The sequence below is a fragment of the Lathyrus oleraceus genome, chromosome 4 (genome assembly GCF_024323335.1).
Source record: "Lathyrus oleraceus cultivar Zhongwan6 chromosome 4, CAAS_Psat_ZW6_1.0, whole genome shotgun sequence".
NCBI classification, from domain to species: domain Eukaryota; kingdom Viridiplantae; phylum Streptophyta; class Magnoliopsida; order Fabales; family Fabaceae; genus Lathyrus; species Lathyrus oleraceus.
Window position 1 is genome coordinate 119,915,725 of NC_066582.1, and position 23,832 is coordinate 119,939,556.

A 23,832-nucleotide genomic window follows, 5' to 3' on the forward strand; every position below is an offset into this window, starting at 1 on the left:
ACATCATTGTTCGATGTCCTGTCAACATCCTTGTTTGATGTCCTGTCAACATCATTGTTTGATGTCCTGTCAACATCCTTGTTTGATGTCCTGTCAACATCATTGTTCGATGTCCTGTCAACATCATTGTTCGATGTCTGTCAACATCATTGTTCGATGTCCTGTAAACATCATTGTTCGATGTCCAGTAAAACGTCGAGTTTCTTCCCAGTCATCAGTCAGTGTCTGGTTGAAAGTGTTACTCTGAGGAGTGTGGTACCATGGCGTCAGATCAGCAGTGTTCCCCAGTAGTGCGATATTGGAGGAAATGTTTCCGTCGGACAGAGATGGAAATGATATCAGAAGACGTTACGCGATCAACGCGATTCCGGGGTTCAAATGGAGAAAAGGAGATGTTGCGAAATTTTCTGGAGAGCGGGGTTCAATCGGAGAAAAGAAATGCTGAGGTATTTTCTGGGGTTCAAATGGAGATAGAGTTGAAGATTATATCCAGGATGAGGTCCTTAGGATTATCTTCTGTTCATGTGTCACCTTAGACTTTGGCGGATGCCAGTGGAGGTCGTTACGGGTGTCTTCGGAAGAAGAGATGCACATGTTACCTTCCTTATGTGAAGGTGTATCCTCTGATATGTCGCCCTCAGAGTGGTGTTTGGTGTTATTTCCGGCGTTGCCAGCGGAATTATCACGAGAGATTGGAGAATGGGGTTCAAATGGAGAAAAGGAAATGTGGAGACATTTTCTGGAGATGGGGTTCAAATGGAGAAAGGGAGATGTTGCGGCATTTTCTGGAGAACGGGGTTCATATTGGCGATCGCGGGTTATCGTCAGGCGACTGGGGTCCAAATCGGAGAATGGGGTCCATTTATTTTGCAAACAGGAGAATGGGGTTCAAATGCAGAGATCCGAGGGTCGTTTGCGCAGAGAAAATTTCGGGGTTCAAGAAAATGAAAAGAGAAGAAAAATTCGGGGTTCAAGAAAAGCATAGAAAAAGGAGAATAATAATCCCGAGTGGATGTGTGGTGATCAGACCATGGTTATCCCTGCGTTACCACTTATTTTGGTATCCAGGTCGACGTTTTGGGGGTTCAAGCCGACTGTTTCCGTTCCAGACGGATTTTCTTTCAAGTTTGTTTCTTCGCCGATGCTGACAGGCGTTGTTAATTATTATCCCATCAGAATGCAAATTGTTCGTCTGTTGTTGGTATTCAATCACTCTTCATCCTGATCATCCGAAAGCCGAGGCTATTTCGTATCGACAGGTTCACAGTGGATTGAATAGGGGCAGCTGTAACACCTCAAAATTTGCCCTCCTCTCGTGGGACTAAGCATTAACATATTTGCATTTCATTTTAGGGCATTAGGCATTTCATGTTGCATATCATGTGGTTACATTGTGCAAGCCATCTTCCCAAGTCTTGATCAGAAGATGAGGAAGTCAGAAAGTGCAAGCCTAGGGTTTTACTGATTGATCACTGGCCATCTGAGGATTGGGCTGTGAATTAGGGTTTCAGGATTCTCCATGGATATTGGTCTTCATCTTGATTGAAGTGATACATCATCATCATCATGGTTGGATGTCATCAGAAGATTGAAGCTCATTCCTTGAGATTAGGGTTTTGACCACTGGTCAACCCTAATCAGTTGTATTGGGCCAGTCAGGGCTGGATCAGGAGATGAGGTTTCTGATGATTATGGGGTTCATTTTGTGATTATATGGTGATTATTGAGGCTAGGGTTTCACCCTTGAGCCATTTCAGTTGAAGATTGGGGCTTAATCGGATCTATGCATTGCCAGATTCATCTGTCAGATGAAAAAGTCAACTGTGGTCAACTGTACATGATCTGATGGATTTGGAGGTGGAAAGGAGTTGGATACACTTCATTCATGTTGGAACAAGTGTTATATGACATCTCAAAGCTTAAGAATGAAGAAAATCAAGTCAGGACAAAAACTGCCAAAAATAGAAAGTGACTTGTAATGGAAGTTTCCAAAAATGGAAAGTTTTTGACCTCAAAGCCACGTGTCCAAGGAAGCTTCAAATGAAAAATTGTTCAACATGAAAGTTGTAGATCTTGTTCTCACCTTTCCAAAAAGTCCAAGAACTTGAAAATCCCATGTATGGTTGTCAAGTTATGGTCCAGTGAATTTCAAAAATGACCCGTAATCAGGAGGCCATAATTTCCACATGCTTTGTCCAAATTGCAAGTTCTTTATATGCACAAACTCCATTTGATATGTACTTTCATGGTGCATAATTGGATTTTCCCAAAAATGGCCAAGGCAAAAAGTCACTTTTCAACTGGACAGCTGAATTGGATCAGGGGCAAAATTGTCCAACTTTCAAAATAATTGGAATTTGGAGATGGGACTTTTTTCTACACCTCATAAATGGAATTTGGAGTGTGTTGGAATCATCATTTCTTGCATAGGCTTTGTAAATTGGAATTTGGCTTGAAGAATGAAATGGTGAAAATTGGACAATTACCACACACATGTGAATTTGAGAAATACACCACCAATGGGAATGGGACAAGTTGCAATGGTTCACATATGATATTTAGAGGTTGCATGAGCTGTTAACAGGTGGCATGAGCTGTCATAGTGGAATTACATTTTTACCCCTCACTTGAAATAACCAATTACACTAACAATGCTAATTTGGTTAATCACACACTTAAGCATGGATTAAGGACCCATATATAATCTAAATCACTTGCTAATCAAAACAGAAATCACATTCTCCAAAGTTGGATCTCAAAACTCTCCAAATTCTCAAGATTGCTCAAGAACACCAACACCTTCAATCTCAAGTTTCTTCATCAAATCTCCACCAATTCACACGATTCTTGTTGCATTCAACCACATTCATCATCCTCATCGACTGTTTTTGCAAATTGGAAGGCAAGGAGTTCGGATTCTCAACTGTTCAACATCACCTCATCAATGGCAAATCCGGATCGTGGACACTAGGAGTGGAAGTAATTGAATTCGAGCGCGCCAATCACCTTCCTTATCCCTCTGCTGTTGCTGTTTGAAGAATGGAGCGCTAAAAGCATCGGATTCACTTATGCATTTCCAGGTTGGAGTTTTTTCGAAATTCAAGATTCGATGAATTATGATGTGCATTCTGTAGAGCCTTGCTTGTAGAACATGATGATGCTTGTGGTTTTAGAAATAGTGATCTGTAGCGTGAGAAATCGTGAATTGAAATTATGAACTCAAACCCTAAATGCTTCGATCTGTTCGATTTAGGAACTTTTAGGTCTTAATAATATGATATTTGTGTTCCTCACATTGAGACGGTTCGAACGAGCTATCGCTTGCCAATTTCCATTGAGTTTCAATGTTCTTCGAATTTTCAATTTTCTGGAAATTGTTGCTTGAAGATGATGACTGAATGTGCTGTAGATCCAAAAAAGCGTTTGAAAGTTTGAATCTGGTGTTTCCCTCCCGCGCCAAATTAATTACAATTATGCCACTGTTATTTTAATTAATTTAATTAAATTCTAAAAAATATTTAAACACCTTAAAAAATGCATAAAAAATAGTAGAAAATTCAGAAAAATATGGAGATTTTTTCTATGACTTTGTTGATGAGTGTAGAATTTTTTTGACCTATTGGTCAAAGTTGTGCATGGCAAAAATTGTATTTGGCTTAGGCTTGTTTCACATGTATCCATTTTTGACACCTTTTACCATTTTAATTGTGAAATGCTCATAGTGTTAAATAAATTCTTGAAAATTTTTGTGATGATTGTGGACTCATTGATGCTCATTTACATGTAAATTTCATGCATTTTTGATACCTGGTCATTGAGCAGCAAATTCTGGAACTTAGGTGTGACAATTTGTGTCACACCTCATGATGTCAACTTTCTGGAATTTTTTACATGACCTATACTTGTTAGAATTGATTGAAATTTTGCATGATGATTGGTTGGCATGTTGAGATATTGTATGAATTTTTGTGGAATTTTACACTGCATTTTCAATTTGATCATGATTTTTCATTTCTGGTGATCATTTGTGCAAGCTCATGTGACCTAGGTTGGTAGATTGATTGAGAAATCCTCATATGGTACTATATGATCATGAAATTTGATATGCATGTAATAGACACATAATGTGACATCCCTGTTTTGGTCCCATCCATTTCTATTTTGTTTTCAATGAGATGTGAATTTTTGAAGTGGAAGCATGCATTGATGTTGTGATTTGGAGCCTATGATTGTGTCTTTTTCTGTTGATTTTCATTGACATGGTTCTATTTGCCCAAATGAGCTCAAATTTGATATGGTAGACCTTGAACATCCCCTGTTTAGGTGTAATTAATTTGAGAATTTTTGGAGTTATTTTGATATGGATTTGAATGCAATAGTTCTGTTTGTATGCTTGGTGCTTCATTTGAACTAGTTTGCCTTATTTTGTGCATAAAATGAGCATGATGAATGATATAAACATGAGACCAATGATGTTTGCTCTTGTTTGACTTTAATTTGAGATTGGTTGGTGAATGCCTTGCTGTTTAATATTTTTTCTTGCTTTGGACCCTAGGCTTAGCCTAGTGGTCTTGTTGCTAATATTTGCTTGATTTTTCAGGATCAAAAGCATAATGCACATGGAGAATGAATCAAGTTAAATTTAATTGATGTTGTTGATGTTTGTACACTAACATAACATTGTTTTGTAGGTGGTGAAGCTTAGGCTTGGGCTTTGAGCTTGCTTTATTGTGCATTGCTTTGTATAGTTTGATTGATTGAACACTTGCTGTTTGGTTTTGTCTGTCTGAGTACTAACTATGTTGGATTGTTTCCAGGTACTTTAGTTGCTCAGTTCCTTGTGAACTTTTGCTTTGCGTTGCTTAAGCAACTCGCATTGAGGTAAGTCCTCTTGACTTCATGTAGTCTGGAGACCCGGCTGTTACCGGGCCGGGCAAATAAATGTCTGAAGTCCTCCTTAAGAGGCAATGATTGTGGTTGTTTATTTTTAAGCCCAAGCAGGAAAAGTCCTTCAAAGAAGGCAATTGGTGGAAGGTAGGGACAAGCAGTCTGTCCCCCACTATTCAGTTGAGTCTTCTCCTTGCTCCCATTACATGGTTGAAGCATTGAGATCCTAACCCAAGATCCTGTGCAGTGCACATTGAGTCAGAGTCTCCGAGTATAGAAGGGTCCCCCCATTCTGGACCCATGCTCATTTGTCAGACGCTCTCCCTGGTTAGGGATAAGAGCTGTGAGGTCTGATCCTCACTTCATCCTTTCATCTGCTTCACCTTAGCCTCGTAATGGCAAGGTTAAGAGCAAACACAGCCCGTACAGACGACTTGCTGAGGCAGTCAAACCTATTGTGTGAGCCCCTTGTTTTGGCTATAGTGCGTGCTCTGTGAATCTCTGATTGACATGCTTGTTTGAGATGCCTGTTCTCATTTGATATATGTTGTATGCTTGTGTGCTAGCTTCTTTCCTGGTTAGGTTGGTTTGCTTATGCAAGTAGGATAGAAAACCGAACTTAGGGTTAACGATGCATGACAACATTAGGCTCGAGTCTCAGCTCCCTAGTCGTGTGTCTTTCCCCGGTTTCTGGTTAGCAATTTAGTCCCTTTCAGGGGAACTACATCGCCCTGATCCTCGTGCCAGACGAGGTATGTAGGCAGGGGGTCGTGCGAGACCACTCCGGGCAACCTTTTTCTTTTTTGCGTGTGTTAACTTGTTATCTGATTATGTGTTTGGGGTTCGGATGCCGACGTAAGCCCAGTGATTGGCTGTCGGGCTCCACGTTTGCCCTTTTGAGTGTGTTTTGGTTCGGATGCCGACGTAATTCCATCCAGTGGTTGTCGGGCTCCATGTTTGCCACCCTTGCTTGTTTGTATGTTTTGTGTTGTTTGGCGTGCGTAAGCCGAACTACAGTGGCTCTGATTCTTGTAGCAGACAAGATATGTAGGCATAAGGTGCGATACCTTATCGAGCTCCCTTCTCTTAACCCCACCTGCGTTCCCCGTGTGTGTGTGTGATGTTTAGCAACCTTTTCTTTATTTTAGAACGTGGATCCCTAGGAGTACCTAGGACGTGAGGGGTGTTAATACCTTCCCCTCGCGTAACCGACTCCCGAACCTTTTCTCTCTGGTCGCGAGACCATGTCTTTCCAGGTTTCTCTGAGCGTTTCCTTTCCCTATCTTGGGATAAATAACGCGCAGTGGCGGCTCTGTGTGTTTTTATTTTTAGGCTCGCCGGTTGATTTTTCGCAGGATGCGACAGTATCACATTCCCATACGCGTACCAACAGAGACCAAAACACGTTCAAAACATCATCTTCCTCATCCATACGCGTACCAGCCATCTCATACGCGTATTGCCTAGTGCCATACGCGTATGACCAGAAACCAGAACTCCCAGATCTGCAATGGCTTTCTCTGCTACGGGATCTATCCAATTTACCCTTCCACAGTCCAAATTTCACACAATATTACACATACCATCTAACACGAATCATACATTTTCGATTTCACAAATTGTTAACCTTTCTACCTCTAATTCCTACGAATTTCTCATCAATCATCACCCAAATTCGTTCATCAATAAGTCACAAGTTCATCACATATATCATCCAATCAGAGGCAATTTCAATGGTTTCTCACTACCCATCACATACTATCCCATAATACCCGTTAATCGATGATAAACCCCCCTTACCTGAGTTAATCCAGCAATCTCTGAGCTCCAAGCTTTTCCTCTTCTCTTGCTCTGCCTTTTTGCCCTTTTTCCACTTTCAACCGCTTCTCTGTGTTTTCCTTTTCACGTGCAAACCCTTTTTACCAAAAATGGGACTTTTTATTATTCCAACTTATTTTATTCCAATAAATAATTATCCCAATAATTATTATTCCAAAATAATAATTCAATTATCTAATTAAATTAATAAACATATTATTAACTTAATTTAAATAATTATTATATTATTATCGGGGTGTTACAACTCTCCCCCACTAAAAGAGTTTTCGTCCTCGAAAACATACCTCAAGCGAACAACTCCGGATAAGACTCCTTCATCTGGCTCTCAAGTTCCCAAGTCACATTGCCACCTGCTGGTCCTCCCCAAGCTACCTTCACCAAGGCGATCTCTTTACCCCGCAACTGCTTCAATTCTCGATCCTCGATCCTCATAGGTGATGTTTCCACAGTCAGGTTATCTCTCACCAGTACATCATCTACTTGGACTACATGCGACGGATCATGAATGTACCTCCTCAACTGAGACACATGAAAAACCTCATGCAAATTCGCAAGCGACGGCGGTAAAGCGACACGATAGGCTACCTCCCCTATCCTCTCCAAAATCTGATAAGGACCAATAAAACGAGGTGTCAACTTCTTCGACTTCAAAGCTCGACCAACACCAGTTATCGGAGTAACACGAAGAAACACATGATCTCCCTCTTGGAACTCAAGTGACTTCCTCCTCTTATCATGATAACTCTTCTGACGACTCTGAGCAATTCTCATCTTCTCCTGAATCATCTTAATCTTTTCTGTAGTCTGTTGAACAATCTCCGGTCCAACCACAGCACTCTCACCGGACTCATACCAACATAAAGGTGTCCGACATCTCCTACCATACAAAGCTTCAAACGGTGCCATACCAATGCTCGAATGAAAACTATTGTTGTAGGTAAACTCAATCAAAGGCAAATAACAATCCCAAGCACCTCCTTTTTCCAAACACAAGCTCTCAAAAGATCCTCTAGTGACTGAATCGTCCTCTCAGTCTGACCATCAGTCTGCGGATGATATGCAGAACTCAATCTCAGCTTAGTTCCCAAAGCCCTCTGCAAACCTTCCCAGAACTTCGATGTAAATCTGGGATCTCTGTCCGAAACAATACTCGACGGAATACCATGCAACCTTACAATCTTCTCAATATACAACTCGGCTAATCTCTCTAACGGATAATCCATTCTGATCGGAATGAAATGAGCCGATTTTGTCAACCTGTCAACAATCACCCAAATGGCTTCAAAATTCTTATTTGTCCTCGGCAACCCAGAAACAAAATCCATACTGATACTATCCCACTTCCACTCTGGAATAGCCAACGGTTGCATTAGCCCAGACGGCTTCTGATGCTCAATCTTTGACTTCTGACAAGTCAAACAGGAATAAACAAAACTCGCAATTTCTCTTTTCATTCCCGGCCACCAAAATAACTTCTTCAAATCATGATACATCTTCGTAGCTCCAGGATGAATACTCAAGCCACTACGATGTCCTTCCTCAAGAATACTCTTCTTAAGTTCGGCAACGTCCGGAACACACACCCGATTACCAAATTTCAAAACACCATTCTCGTCAACTCTGAATTCACCACCTTGACCTTGATTCACTAAAGTCAACTTATCAACCAAAAGCATATCGAATTTCTGACCCTCTCTGATCTCATCCAGAATACCACTTGTTAACTTCAACATTCCCAATTTAACACTATTGTGAGTACTCTCACACACCAAACTCAAGTCTCTAAACTGCTCAATTAAATCCAATTCCTTAACCATTAACATAGACATATGTAACGATTTCCGGCTCAACGCATCAGCTACTACATTTGCTTTACCCGGATGGTAATTCAACCCAAAGTCATAATCCTTCAGAAATTCTAACCATCTCCTCTGTCTCATATTCAGCTCTTTCTGATCAAACAAATACTTTAAACTTTTATGGTCACTGAAAACTTCAAATCTTGACCCGTACAAATAATGCCTCCATAACTTCAGAACAAACACTACAGCTGCCAACTCTAAATCGTGTGTCGGATAGTTCCTCTCATGAACCCTTAGCTGTCTCGAAGCATAAGCTATAACCTGCTTATTCTGCATCAACACACCACCTAAACCCAACAATGAAGCATCACAATAAACCTCGAATAGTTCCGACGAACTCGGTAAAATCAGGATAGGAGCAGTAGTCAACCTTCTCTTTAACTCTTGGAAACCTTCTTCACATTTCGAATCCCAAACAAACGCTTGCCCCTTTCTAGTCAACATCGTCAACGGTAACGCCAACTTAGAAAATCCCTCAATGAACTTCCTATAATAACCAGCCAAACCAAGAAAACTTCGAATCTCAGCAACAGACTTCGGGGCTTCCCACTTAGACACCGCTTCTATCTTAGAAGGATCAACAGCAACACCGCCTCTTGAAATCACATGATCAAGAAAACTAACCTCTTCTAACCAAAATTCACATTTGGACAATTTAGCAAATAACTTCTTTTCTCGTAGAACTTCTAAAACCACTCTCAAATGCTCAGCATGCTCTTCTTCAGATTTCGAATACACCAAAATGTCATCAATAAACACCACAACAAACTTGTCTAGGTACGGATGGAAAATCCTATTCATATACTCCATAAATACTCCAGGCGCATTAGTCACACCAAAAGGCATCACAGAATACTCATAATGTCCATACCTTGTTCTGAAAGCAGTCTTCTGAATATCTTCAGTTTTCACACGTATCTGATGATACCCAGATCTCAAATCTATTTTGCTGAACACACTCGCACCAACCAATTGATCCATCAATCATCAATCCTCGGCAAAGGATACCGATTCTTGATCGTCACTTTGTTCAGTTGCCTGTAGTCCACACACAACCTCATAGTACCTTCTTTCTTCTTAACCAACAACACTGGTGCACCCCACGGTGACACACTCGGACGAATAAATTTCTTATCCAACAGATCTTCCAGCTGACTCTTCAATTCAGCTAACTCAACAGCAGACATACGGTACGGAGCCATCGATATCGGTCTAGTACCAGGTACCAAATCAATCGAGAACTCAACTTCACGCTCTGGCGGCAATTCATTCACTTCTTCCGGAAACACATCAGGAAAATCACACACCACGGCTAGATCGCCAATCACTAGTTTATCTTTAGCCTCCAAAGTCGCTAACAGCATAAACAACTCTGCCCCATCTGCTACTGCCTCATTCACCTGCCTCGCTGATAGAAGCAAACTCTTTCCTTCCTCAATCTCAGGAAAGATCACAGTCTTATCAAAACAGTTGATAGAAACTCGGTTAAACACCAACCAGTTCATACCCAAGATAACATCGATCTGCACTAGTGGAAGACACACAAGGTCTATCCCAAAGTCTCTACCAAAAATACTCAAAGGACAACTCAAACAAACTGAAGTAGTAGTCACTGAACCCTTCGCAGGAGTATCAATCACCATACTTCCAAGCATCTTAGATATCTCTAACTTAAGTTTCACAGCACAATCCAAAGATATAAAGGAATGAGTAGCACCTGTGTCAATAATAGCTACAAGAGGAAAGCCATTAATATAACACGTACCTCGGATCAAACGATCATCTGCAGAAGTCTCAGAACCTGATAAAGCAAAGACCTTGCCTCCTGACTGATTCTCTTTCTTCGGTTTGGGACACTGTGGGCTGATATGACCCACTTCTCCACAGTTGAAACAAGTCACAGTCTTCAACCGACACTCTGCAGCCAAATGACCACCTTTTCCACACTTGAAACACTTCATCTCAGCACTGGTACACTCATGAACACGATGTCCAGCCCGACCACATCTGTAACACTTAACAGGAGCACTAGAGTCTCCCCCACTAGGCCTCTTCATCCCACTCTGCCTCTGGAAACCTTTGCCAGCTGCATACGGTTTCCCACGATCAATCTGATTCTTACCTTTCCTATCAACCCTTTGCTGATAGCTCTCTGCTCTAGCCTTGGAATCCTGTTCGAAAATCCTGCAACAGTCAACCAAATCAGAAAACACCCTGATCCGCTGATATCCAATCGCCTGCTTGATCTCGGGACGCAACCCGTTCTCAAACTTCACACATTTGGAAAATTCCCCAGTAGCCTCACTATAGGGAGTATAATACTTTGACAGCTCTGTGAACTTAGCAGCATACTCAGTAACAGACCGGTTACCCTGCTTCAATTCCAAGAATTCTATTTCTTTCTTCCCTCTAACATCCTCTGGAAAATACTTCCTCAGGAATCTCTCTCTGAACACAGCCCAAGTGATCTCAGCATTCCCAGCAGTTTCCAACTCAGTGCGGGTAGCAACCCACCAATCATCTGCTTCCTCTAACAGCATATGCGTACCGAACCTGACTTTCTGGTTATCGGCACACTCAGTCACTCGGAAGATCCTCTCAATCTCCTTCAACCACTTCTGAGCGCCATCTGGATCGTATGCTCCCTTGAACATTGGAGGATTGTTCTTCTGGAACTCACTCAGTTGACGAGCAGCTCCCATTCCCACAACATTCGGATTTCCTCCAAGTACTCCAGCTAGCATACCCAGAGCCTCAGCAATTGCAGCATCATCTCTACCTCTTCCAGCCATCTCTATTCTGAAAACCCAAACAACTCAAACAATAAGTACTGATAGGGTCACACGACACCTATCCCGTACAGGGGAAACAGAATAATTACGACTCGACTCGACCGACGATGCTCTGATACCACTAATGTAACACCCTTCTAAATACCCCAAAATATTTAATTAAATATATAACATATCAAATCAGAGTAATTATGCCCCGAAGGGTGTCACACAATCATTTCACAACAATCATCAAAATATCCTGTCATGCTCATTTATTTAATCAAAATAAGACTCTTTTGCATAATTCGCAGCGGACACAAAATATCGACATTCAAATCATGTACTACATTACATGTAAAGTTGGTCAACAACTAAAATAAAACATAGTCAAACATCCCCTCCCGATGTCACATCTACCAGAGCATGACCCACTAAGGACGACACTAGACTCCATAGCACTAGCTTCTACTCAACTCACTGCTCGTTACCTGAAAAATAGTTGTAAGGGTGAGTTCCTCAATCAATATAATAAGCATTATAGAACAACATGTAATGCTAAGTAAATAACACATCAATTCACCCTAATCAGACTACGCACTCAGCAACGGCAATATCCGTTCAAACATCATATTCAACAGTAACATATAGCATATGTATAATCTCAACCATACTCGACATCAACAACACAACACACAACACACATATAATACTGGAATACATCCATTCATATTATATGCCATACATTCATTATGCAATGAGACTCCACACATGCGGTACCGACTATTCTTGAACATACAGTTCAAGCTCACCGATCAAATCCAGATACGGCTACTAAGCTCACTAGTCCCACTCATTTGAGATCTAATGACTCACTCACTAATTCCTCACCGTGGGAATTAGCTACAGCCCTGAAGGCTAGACTATGCACACTAATCATCTAGCATGCAAACATCAACAACAAATCTACGATGATTCACTCACTAATTCCTCACCATGGGAATTAGCTACAGCCCCAAAGGCTAGAATATGCATGCTAATCACCTAGCAATGCAACAACAACAGCAACAATTCAAGAATAGACATAAGCCCACACTCTAAGCCATAAAACAGTCTATTCACAAATGCATACATAACTGATACATTCACGGCATCATGCATATCATCACACATCATTAATACATTTTATCACGAAAGCATATCACATCATGCCACATAATCAAATACAGTATTAGCACACTCTACTAATACCTATACCACTCAAAACAACGGGAAATGATCCCTGCTACATCATACATCAGCTAAGTACATCACTCAGCCTAAACAACCAAAAAACTGCATAACAACAGCACAGAAAATCACAATTCTGCCCATACGCGTATTGCCTATGCCCATACGCGTATTGCCCACGCCTGACCAAATCCATACGCGTAATGCCTACGCCCATACGCGTATGCTACGCGTATCACATTCCCATACGCGTACCAACAGAGACCAAAACACGTTCAAAACATCATCTTCCTCATCCATACGCGTAAGGCCTCATCCATACGCGTACCAGCCATCTCATACGCGTATTGCCTAGTGCCATACGCGTATGACCAGAAACCAGAACTCCCAGATCTGCAATGGCTTTCTCTGCTACGGGATCTATCCAATTTACCCTTCCACAGTCCAAATTTCACACAATATTACACATACCATCTAACACGAATCATACATTTTCGATTTCACAAATTGTTAACCTTTCTACCTCTAATTCCTACGAATTTCTCATCAATCATCACCCAAATTCGTTCATCAATAAGTCACAAGTTCATCACATATATCATCCAATCAGAGGCAATTTCAATGGTTTCTCACTACCCATCACATACTATCCCATAATACCCGTTAATCGATGATAAACCCCCCTTACCTGAGTTAATCCAGCAATCTCTGAGCTCCAAGCTTTTCCTCTTCTCTTGCTCTGCCTTTTTGCCCTTTTTCCACTTTCAACCGCTTCTCTGTGTTTTCCTTTTCACGTGCAAACCCTTTTTACCAAAAATGGGACTTTTTATTATTCCAACTTATTTTATTCCAATAAATAATTATCCCAATAATTATTATTCCAAAATAATAATTCAATTATCTAATTAAATTAATAAACATATTATTAACTTAATTTAAATAATTATTATATTATTATCGGGGTGTTACACATGTCGCTCCACAAGTCAATCTATGTTTGATTTCAGATAGACATGCTGCCATTGAAAGTGCCTACAACAACCATGACAACGGATGGCATGATCCTCCTTCTACACATGTCTACTGTATCAGACACATTGCACAAAACTTCATGCGTGCTATAAAAGATAAGAATCTTCGCAAGAAGGTGGTGAATGCTGGGTATGCTTTAACTCAACCGTCATTTCAATATTATCGTGATGAGATTCGACTGTCTAATGAAGACGTAGGGAGATGGATAAATAACATCCCAGTAGAGCAGTGGACAAGAGCATTTGACGGTGGTTGTCGATGGGGCCACATGACAACAAACATTGTGGAATGCATGAACGGGGTTTTCAAAGGGATTCGAAATTTGCCGATAACCGCCTTGGTAAGATCAACCTATTATAGGTTGGCTTCTATGTTCGCAACCAGAGGTGAAAGATGGAGTGCAGTGTTAATGTCCGGACAAGTATTTAGTGAGTGTTGCATGAAGATCATGAAAGAGGAGAGCATCAAAGCTACGACACACGCTGTAACAGTGTTTGACCGTCATAGACAAAATTTCAGCGTCCAGAAAACAATGGGCAACAACGAGGGGAGACCAAATTTAGCCTACGCTGTTAGACTACACAGAAGTTGGTGCGATTGTGGAAAATTTCAGGCCTTCCGCATACCTTGCTCCCATGTCATTGCAGCATGCGCTTATACTCGTCAAGACGCTTACACCCATTTATCTGATGTGTACAAGGCCATCACCATCATGAATGTATATAGTCAAAGCTTTTCAGTACTACCAATGGAGGATTACTGGCCTCCATATGAAGGAGATATTGTTTGGCACAATGAACAGATGCGTAGAAAGAAGAAAGGAAGGCCAAACAGCACACGTATCAGAACAAAGATGGATTCCACAGATAAAATGATAAGATTATGTAGTATCTGTTGTCAACCAGGACACAACAAAAACAACTGTCTCAATCAAGGAGCATCATCTAGATCTTAAGATTTTTGTAACATTTTATCTAGATCTTAAGCTTTTTGTAACATTGTATTTCTGTAACAATCAATCATTATATATCATTAAGTTCTTGTTACAACGAGTTTCATAACCAACATCAGTACAAAACATCTGAAAACATAAATAATTCTAACTGATTACAACAATCAAATTAATGTCGTCTCGACCGAACATCATTTCCCTAGCATCCTTATCAGTCTTCATTCGCAACCAACCAAAGATACTGTCAAGTCTCTCAATACTTCTGATTTTTTCCCCTTCTGGTATTTTCCCGTCTAACCATCGAACCAGCTCCCTCTTCAGTTGATCTAACGTGGTGATGTTCCAAAACAGCATCACCAATTGAGGTTTGTCTCTCGCACCGTATCGACGACGAACACCAAACATGATAGCCAAATGATTATATGAATTGTGGAACAATAGGTCACACAACGCATCTATTTATAAGACAAAAAAGGCATTTTATGAGGGACTCGCCAATTGAGTTGGCGCCTCCTTTTAAAACCTACACAAAGGCGCCAATTGGATTGGCTAAGGCACCTGCCCTAGCCAATCCAATTGGCGCCTTCATTCAAGTTTTAACAACAGTCGCCATATGAACAACTTTCATGTTCATCAAAAATCCATTTGAAACTTGGAAGCTCATCATTCATTTTGACAGAAACTCTAATTTTGGGTCAACTTCGCAGGGATCTAACTCACTCATTTTTAATTATTTTGAGGTGGGACCAAGTGCATTGGAAAATTTAAGATGTCTACTTCAGTTGTTATATTGGACAAAATTTCATAACTCTAAAAGAAACACATGAAATAATGTAAGACATTATAGGTCAGATTACAGTTGAAAAACTCAGAAGTCCAACTTCAACTGCCCATAATTTTCTCATAAAAAATCCAAATGATGCAAAATTTATATCCAAATTCATTGTCTTAAAAAGATCTACAACTTTCATGTTGGAGGTTTTTCCATTTGAGACTTTTTTAAGGGAGGCACCAATTGGATTGGCGCCCCCTCTTAAAAATTACACATAGGCGCCAATTGGATTGACTAGGGCAGGTGTCCTAGCCAATCCAATTGGCGCCTCCTTGCAATTTTTAAGAGGGATCGCCAATCCAATTGGCGCCTCCTCCTAAAAGTGGGGTATTTTGGGAATTTTCCTGAAAAGTGGGATATTTTAGGAATTTTTTCGAAAAAGTGGGTTATCTCGGTAAAAAAACCTAATTAAAGAGTATATTATGAAATAAAAACTCTAATATTCCAGACTTAACTTCTAATGCCGTGTAAATTTAATACTGACTAGCACCCAATGTTGATTTGTGATATTCAACGTTAATTTTTGTCTTTTAAAATGCTTGGTGAGTGTTGTGCTGATTTTCCTTTTTACACATGCATCATATCACATTTTATTATTTATGTTTTGTGGAAGATTATTTTATAAACTTATATTAGAAAGTGATATCATAATTTAATTAAATGTGTGCAATTTTTTTTTACAATAATCGATAATATAGTTATTTTGCACAATTTTTTTTTCAATTTTTCAATTGCAATAATTATTATCAGGATCCGATAAAAGTTTGGTATGTTTAAAGAATGATTTTTTCTCACTTTATTTTTAATTCTTATATTTGTTAAATTATCGTAATATTCATATTGTTCTATTCAAGAACATTTTGTATAAGTTCATAAGAATCTCTTCCAACTTAACTAATGATTTGGAACAATCAAAAGAGTTAACAAAAAAATTCAAAACATTCAAAATAAAATAAAATTAGATAGAGTGCCAACCTCCCAAAAGAAAGAAAAAGAAAAATATTGGCTCTAAAACTTTATTATTATTATTTTATTTAATTGTTGTCTTTTGTCAATTAAATAAATTCATAATTTCTATTACTTTATGCCATGCAGTATAATAAGGGGCGTGATTGACAACTTGACAGAAAATGAAAAACACGATGACATAGGTGATTCACGAGTAGATAAGATCTTAACAATAATATAAATTTGAAAGATGTTTTGGAGCGATGTATTTTACTCGGTTATTATCGTAGAATGAGAGAAAACATAGTGTTGTTTGGAGATTCAATAACGGAGCAATCGTTCGATAATGGTTGGGGTTCTTCACTTGCCAATCACTATTCTCGCAAGTTAAGCTTTCTTTCTCCTTTAAACTTTCACATATAAGATTCATTTAAATTTTATGTAACTAACAAATCACAAAATCAATTTAATTTTCAGGCTGATGTAATTGTTCGTGGTTATTGCGGTTACAACACCAGATGGGCTTTGTTCTTACTCGATCATATCTTCTCACTCGTACGTAAACCGCCGGTTGCTACCACAATTTTCTTCGGTGCTAATGACGCGGCTTTAATGGGAAGAACCAATGAAAGACAGCATGTACCTATTCCAGAATACAAACAAAATCTCAAAAAAATTGTCAAATACTTGAAGGTTCAACTTTCTAGATTATCTTTTACATTTAATCTTGATCACTTTCTATTAATTACATTATCACTTATTCATTGCAAAAAATAAAAATGTGATTTCAGTCAAGCTCACCAACTATGCTTATTGTGCTTATTACTCCACCTCCTGTTTGCGAGGAAGGGCGTACGTAAGATAAATCTCTCCTCTCTCTCTTTCAGTCGGAGAAATACAGAATATTAATCTCATGTTTGACTAGTTTTTGTTCCGTCTTGCAGATTATACCGTGATAATGCTAGTGATAAATTGTCTGAAAGAACAAATGAAGTTACGGGTGAATATGCAAAAGCATGTGTTGAGACAGCTAAGGAAATCGGTGTGCCTTCTATTGATTTATGGTCCAAAATGCAAGAAACCGATGGCTGGAATAAGAAATTTTTATGGTTTGTTGCAATCTGAACTTAAAATACATGCCTCACATAAGTTTAGCCATTTATATACATTGTTGTTTTGGTGTTACAGGGATGGGTTGCACCTCACAGTAGATGGAAATGCAGTAGTATATCAAGAAGTGATCAAGGTGTTCAATGAGGCTGGACTTTCTGCTGATAATATGCCATTTGATTTTCCTGACTACTCTGAAATTGATCACAAAAATCCTCAGACTTCTTTCCAGCAGTAGAATGTTTGTGTTGCCAAGTTTTTAATACTGTTTGTTAATCAAAAAGCATGTTGCTTATTGCGTTTAATGTATGCAATGTATGCGGAAGTATCTGTGTGTATGAGTTCAAATCATTCTTATGATAATGTTTTATTTTATCTTATCTTTATAATTTCTAATATCAGTGATTGATAACTAATTTTAAATATTTTATTATTGATTTTGAAGACTTCAAAAATTAAAATGAACTTTGAAACTTACAAATTTGTCATTTTTTTTGTGTAGTTGTTGCCCTCTCCCTCTCCCTCTTTCCAATTATTTTAGCTAATCAATTAAGTAATTAGTCATTGACTTCAAATTAGGGGTGAAGATGAGAGAGATCTCTAACTAGCCATAAATTTTAATAATCTTAGTTTCTTAAGAAATTTTAAATTGTTTTAATTTGTGCATTTAAAATTAAAACGTGTCTTTTTAAGAAGAGATCAGTGAAATACTAATTATAATATCATCATTCAATTAAAGTAGAAACTTGAAAGTAAAAGGTTAATGTTTTTAACATTGGGCAATGTATCCAAATCCGATCACTATTTTGAATAAATTAATTTTGATTCATTTAATAATTAATATATCCGATCTATTTAAAGATCAGAATACACGCAAATATGCGAGATGGATTTACAAGTTTAACACTTTAACATAAAGTTAGCTTAGGAATCAAGGTGAGTGTAATAAAAATTGAGATCAAAATAGTTTACCTTCAATATTGTGTGTGATGACTTTTATCTATTGGGTCGTTTGGAGTAGATTGGTATTAGATTGAGCATTGGCTTTTGGTCAATTGTAAGACCCCAAATTTGACCCTAAGATCCATCATGTTATCTCATCATATACATTGGTTTTGGGATCACAACTTGGCATCCTCCTTATCCCTCATTCATTGGGTTTGCATTGAGAGAGATCACCAAACACATTTGATTGCATCATACTTTGTTTTTCATTATCTATTAACCAAAATACCAAAAATATGTCTATGTATGATTTTACTTCTTTTGTAGGTAGTGTGTGCATCCATCAATGCCTCATCAAGCTCATATCTATGGTTTGAGACCCTCAATGCAAGGAGATCAATCAAGAGATGGTGCACATTGGCTCTAGATATCATATATGGGTCCCCATGATCTTCATTTATCATTTTGATCAAGAATTCATCAAGGGTTTGAAGCTTGTTTGCCTTGTAAGTCGTAATTCATCTCGGTATCTTGTGTGACTTTCTCAACAAGTTTCTTCAACATTTGATCAAATATATCAAGGGATACTTCATTATAAATCATCTTATGCATATATGATCCTCCATGAGTCCAAGAGATCAAGACAACTTCAAGTTTGCAAGTTAGTTCATGGTGGTTGACCAAAGAAAGTCAACTAGTCAAAACCGGGGTTCCCTAGACCCTATCTCCTACAATTCTTGTCATATGAAAATGATTCCAAGAGAAAATTTACTCCTTATGACATTCCAAACAACTTTCACGTTGAGATCAAAAGCTAATTTTGCTTGAAAAATTATTTTATATGGTGAAAGATTATAGGTCATTTTGTCTGAACCCTAGTTAGGAGGTTAACTTCCAAAGACTATAACTTGCTCAATTTTTATGAGATGAAGGTCATCCAAGTTTCATGATTAAATTCAAGATATCTTCTCCAACTATTATTCTTTTAGAAACTCCAAATTCAGCTTGCAAAGGAATATTCCAAGAGGCAACATTATAGGTCATTTTGGACCATTACCATTGAACAAGAGATTTTCCTCAACTTCTAAAATTCATAACTCCTTCATGCCAAATCCAAATGAGGTCATATTTGTTACCAAATTGAAGAGGTTTGAAAAAGATACAACTTTGTTGAAGGAAATCTTTCCATTTGAAACCTGTAGTAAAAGTTATTCAAGGTGAAAGAAGTGAACATTTGGCTTGGTACTTAGAAAAAATTCATTTATGTTTGATTTTCCAAACTTCCACCTCAAAATTCATCATGATCCAAGCTTAAAATGGAAAATTGTTCAACATGAGAGTTGTTCCCCTTGATCTCAACTTTCCAAAAAGTCCAAGATCGCCTCATTTGGCCAAAGATTGAATGACTTGTGCATGGCTTTTCTTCAAGGTTCCATTTGGATGAATCTCATTACCATTTCGCAATTCCAATTGCATAACTTCATGACACACTTTCAACATTGCTCATGATCAATTTTAGACCTTTTGATAACATTTGATGGGCCTTTCACACGGCCATGCATCCATGCAAGTGAGGATTGCTATTTTTGGCATTTTGATGGAAGTGTGTGGAAATCACTTGCATTGCCTATAAATACAATCCCTTTTGCTCAGAATTGAGGACACCTTGCCCAAGCTTTGATCCTGCAACCATACCTTTCACCATTAGAGGATAAACTTGAAGGTTTTCAATTGAAAAGCGAGTTTCAATTTCACTTCTGTTTTGAAGTTGAAACTCTAAAAATCCAAGTCATTCCTTGATTCAATTCACTTCCTGCAAGCTTCTGAAGTCAAGTCAAGACCAATTGGAAGCAAGATCAAGCAAGATTTAAGCTCCCTCGAAGGTGATTTTTCATAAACTTTCTCTCTTTGATTCTCTCTCAATTCTTCACCATTCTCTTTAACTTTTGGTTGGTTGAAGTCCTACCAATGTAGAAAACAAGATTGAGTTTCTTTGAGGTTGAATCGAACCAACTCAGTTCATGATCCTCAAAATTCAAATCCCTGTATCTTTTAATATACTTGGAATTAGAGAAAATTGAGGCCAGATTCGAGCTCCTGAGTACTTTCTCTTTGAAATAGTGTCCTTGTTTTTCATTTTTCATTAAGTTGAAGGTGGACCAGTCCAGTGAGGTCCACCAGAGAAGATGACCGGAGCCCTAGCTCCGGTGGTGTGTTGGAACGCCTCCTGACCATCTGATCATGTTTGAATATTTTAATATGAGTCATTCCTTTTAAATACCATGTGTGTGGCGCGTTGACTAGAGCGCATCGTGGATAACACACGCTTGGCCATCAGATCTGCCACCTCAATTAATGAGGGAGATCTGATGACCCTCATTTTTTTTCCAATTTCTTTTTATTTTTTGAATTTTCATTTAATTGCTTTATTTTGTTTAATTCATAGAAATTTTATTTTTTAATCCAAAAAATATGGGACTTTCACCAATAATAGATAAATATTTTCCTCTTCCATATTCTGAATCAAAATTATTTTTTGGATTAATTTTGATATTTTTAATGAATTAAATTTTTGTGTGCATGATTTTAATTGTTTAAAAATACTTCTGACTTTTCAAAAATAGTGAATTTTTTTGCCTAAGGTCCTTTGACCTTGTTTGACCTAGGATAAATCCCTTGACCATTTATTTGGTGTTTTGAAGGGATTTTAGGTTTTGACCAAATTAAAATGTATTTTAATTCATTTTTAAGTTGATTTTTAATTGATTAAATGTTTAAAAATGTTGTTGAGCCATTTTTATGGTCTTGTGATGTTTGACTTTCTATTTGGGCCTTGGTCAAGGTTGATTTGACTTTTGTTGGATCAAAACCATTGGATTTAGGGGATTGATGAAATTTATCTTTCATCTCCCAAAATGCATGAATGTTTTTGATTTGATGAAAATCCTCCCATGGTCAATTTGTGTTTCTATCTTCCCCTCCATCTTCATCTTCATCCCTATTCTTCCCCATTCCCTCATTTGACTAATGAAATCTCTAATGTCCAAAGGCTAATTGGTTCATCAATGACCTTGTGTCAGATGAACCAATACAAGTATGATTCAGATAAGTCTCTCCCTCTTAATCTTTTCTTTTAGTGTGTGGTATGTTTTAGGAGTTTGATTCTTCATACCAAATCTCTAACATGCATTAACGTCTAAATTTTTATTGTTCGACCTCAGATAGTTGTGACTTCTACATAAATCCAATTACGATTGCTTAACATAGAGCTAAATTTGACCCTCAATGCATATCATTCTAGTAAGTGAGATTGTAAGTCTCACATTATTAATGGCATTGTGTGGAGACCTGACCTTTTTACCTTTCATGAGAGCTGGTGGCATACTTGTTGAATTATCCAAGTTAGAACCCTTCTCATGGAAGATGTCTTGATTTAAGGATTCATACTTGTGAATGAATGGTTGAGTGTTCTCCAAAGAATGACTTAATCAATTAAAAATCACCACTAACACTTGACTGACTTTTGGCTAACATTTGACTAATTCTTGTTAATATTGCTTTACTTTCAAGTTATCTACTTTATGCAATTTAAATTTCATTCATTTATCATTCATTTCCATTTCCATTTCATACAACTTGTTTATGTTTATGTCATTTTCACTTTGCTCATTTGAGCCATATCTTGTGATTGTATATATTGTTTGTGTGTTTTGACTTTTTTTATGGTCTTAGGACCTTAAAATACTTAATAACAACAAGAACACTAATAAACATCTAGTGGACTGTTGATCTTGACCTGAACTTTTGGACTTAGGATTAGGCAACATTCCTTATGCAAAAGGACTTGGCCAATGTCAATATGTTGTGAACTTAGCCTTCATCTGACGCAAGCCTTGGGATTTGTTTGAGTTCATCTGCTACTCTGTCTTTATGCCTAATTGTTATTTTGATCTTGTGTCTGATGCTTTGTTCTGAGTTGATCAAGGAATATTTCATCTGATACATGAGAAGACAAAGAAGACTGCTAGCTTTTGGATTGCTTGCTTGGATGTGGCTATCTTTATTTGATGCCTTGATCTTCGTGATGTCTAAATATTGCTCATTGCTTGATTAAAGTCCAAAGGAAAATGGGGTTCTATATGACATTCTTGTTTATTGGATTGCATCCCATTGGTCAGATCTTTTCAACGCTTAACTTTTAAATTTGTACTTAGGATAGTCTCTTTATCTCTTCCCACTTCTTAAATTTCAAATCTCTCCCCCTTTTCAAAAACCTTCTTTTCTTGTAATTTAAAACTTAGACTATGTTTTAATAATTAGAAACTTTGGCCTTATGCCATTGAATTTTCAAACTCTTTATTAAATCAAATTTGTAAATAAACTTAATCATATTGACTTAAAATTTCAAAAAGACAAAAAGAATTAACAACCTCATTCAAATTTTTGGCCCTTTGTGCCTTTTCATTTAAGCTTTTGTTAAAAATAATTCACCAACTTATTTGAAATTTTTACCACGAACTACGAGGTTTTGATCCCTCATTTTCATGTTGGTACGTAGGCACAAGTCCGAAGGTCTTGTCAAACACAAAAATATAATCAATGAATTCTTTTCTCATCCCCACACTCTATTTTTATCAAACACCATTTATACCAAAAATACATACACACATAAAAAAGGGCTCCCTAAGAGTACCTAGGACACTTTGGGTGCTAACACCTTCCCTTTGTGTAACCAACCCCCTTACCTGTAATCTCTGGAATTTTACTAGTTTTGATTTGAGAACTTCTTATGTTTGGTTTTTTTTTCGTACTTTTACCTTTTCCTTTGGAAACAATTAAAGCGTGGTGGCGACTCTAGTTTTATTGATGTTAAACTTATCCATAGTTTGATGGTCATGACTTTACCGCTACAGAAATTAAGTGGCGACTCCGTTGGGGAGTAGTCCTCAGTGGGTTTAGCCTACTTTTTTATATGTATATATATGTATATTTGATGTTTGTATATTTGTTTGTATGATATAATCTTTCTGTTGTGCTTGGTGATCTCTGGGTGGTGAGATAAGTTCTAACCCGAACTTGAGTGCAATTAAGATAAGAGGATGGTATAGTCATGTTCAACTTGTGTGGAGTAGTCCTTAACAAGTATGCTTGATACCCATCTACTAAGTGGAGACCCTTTTAGAGTTACTAATGTCACACAAGTTATTTGTGGATATGCATTACTTACTCTGATTTGGGGTCCGAGAAGATGAGGATTGTAGAACATTTAACCCAACTTGACCTATTTAGGACGTAGTGTAGAGATTGTTCATGTGCAGACCTGATAACAGCTGTTATATGATACTACACTCAGACGAGTTTCTCTTGAGAATATTATGGGCTGATGAGTCAGTCATCTTAACTTGTAATATTCTATAGATTGGA

The 23,832-nt window shown here is 38.0% G+C and overlaps 1 protein-coding gene across 1 annotated transcript; it reads left to right on the top strand.

Annotated features, from left to right (window-relative positions):
* The first annotated feature begins 16,519 nt into the window (after positions 1 to 16,519).
* LOC127073926 (GDSL esterase/lipase At5g62930) lies at positions 16,520 to 17,843 on the top strand. The gene is made up of 5 exons (XM_051015176.1): positions 16,520 to 16,738; positions 16,829 to 17,046; positions 17,145 to 17,209; positions 17,298 to 17,462; positions 17,542 to 17,843. Exons 1-5 carry the CDS (start codon positions 16,645 to 16,647, stop codon positions 17,699 to 17,701), a joined length of 702 nt encoding a protein of 233 aa, XP_050871133.1. The 5' UTR covers positions 16,520 to 16,644; the 3' UTR covers positions 17,702 to 17,843.
* Positions 17,844 to 23,832: the final 5,989 nt, after the last annotated feature.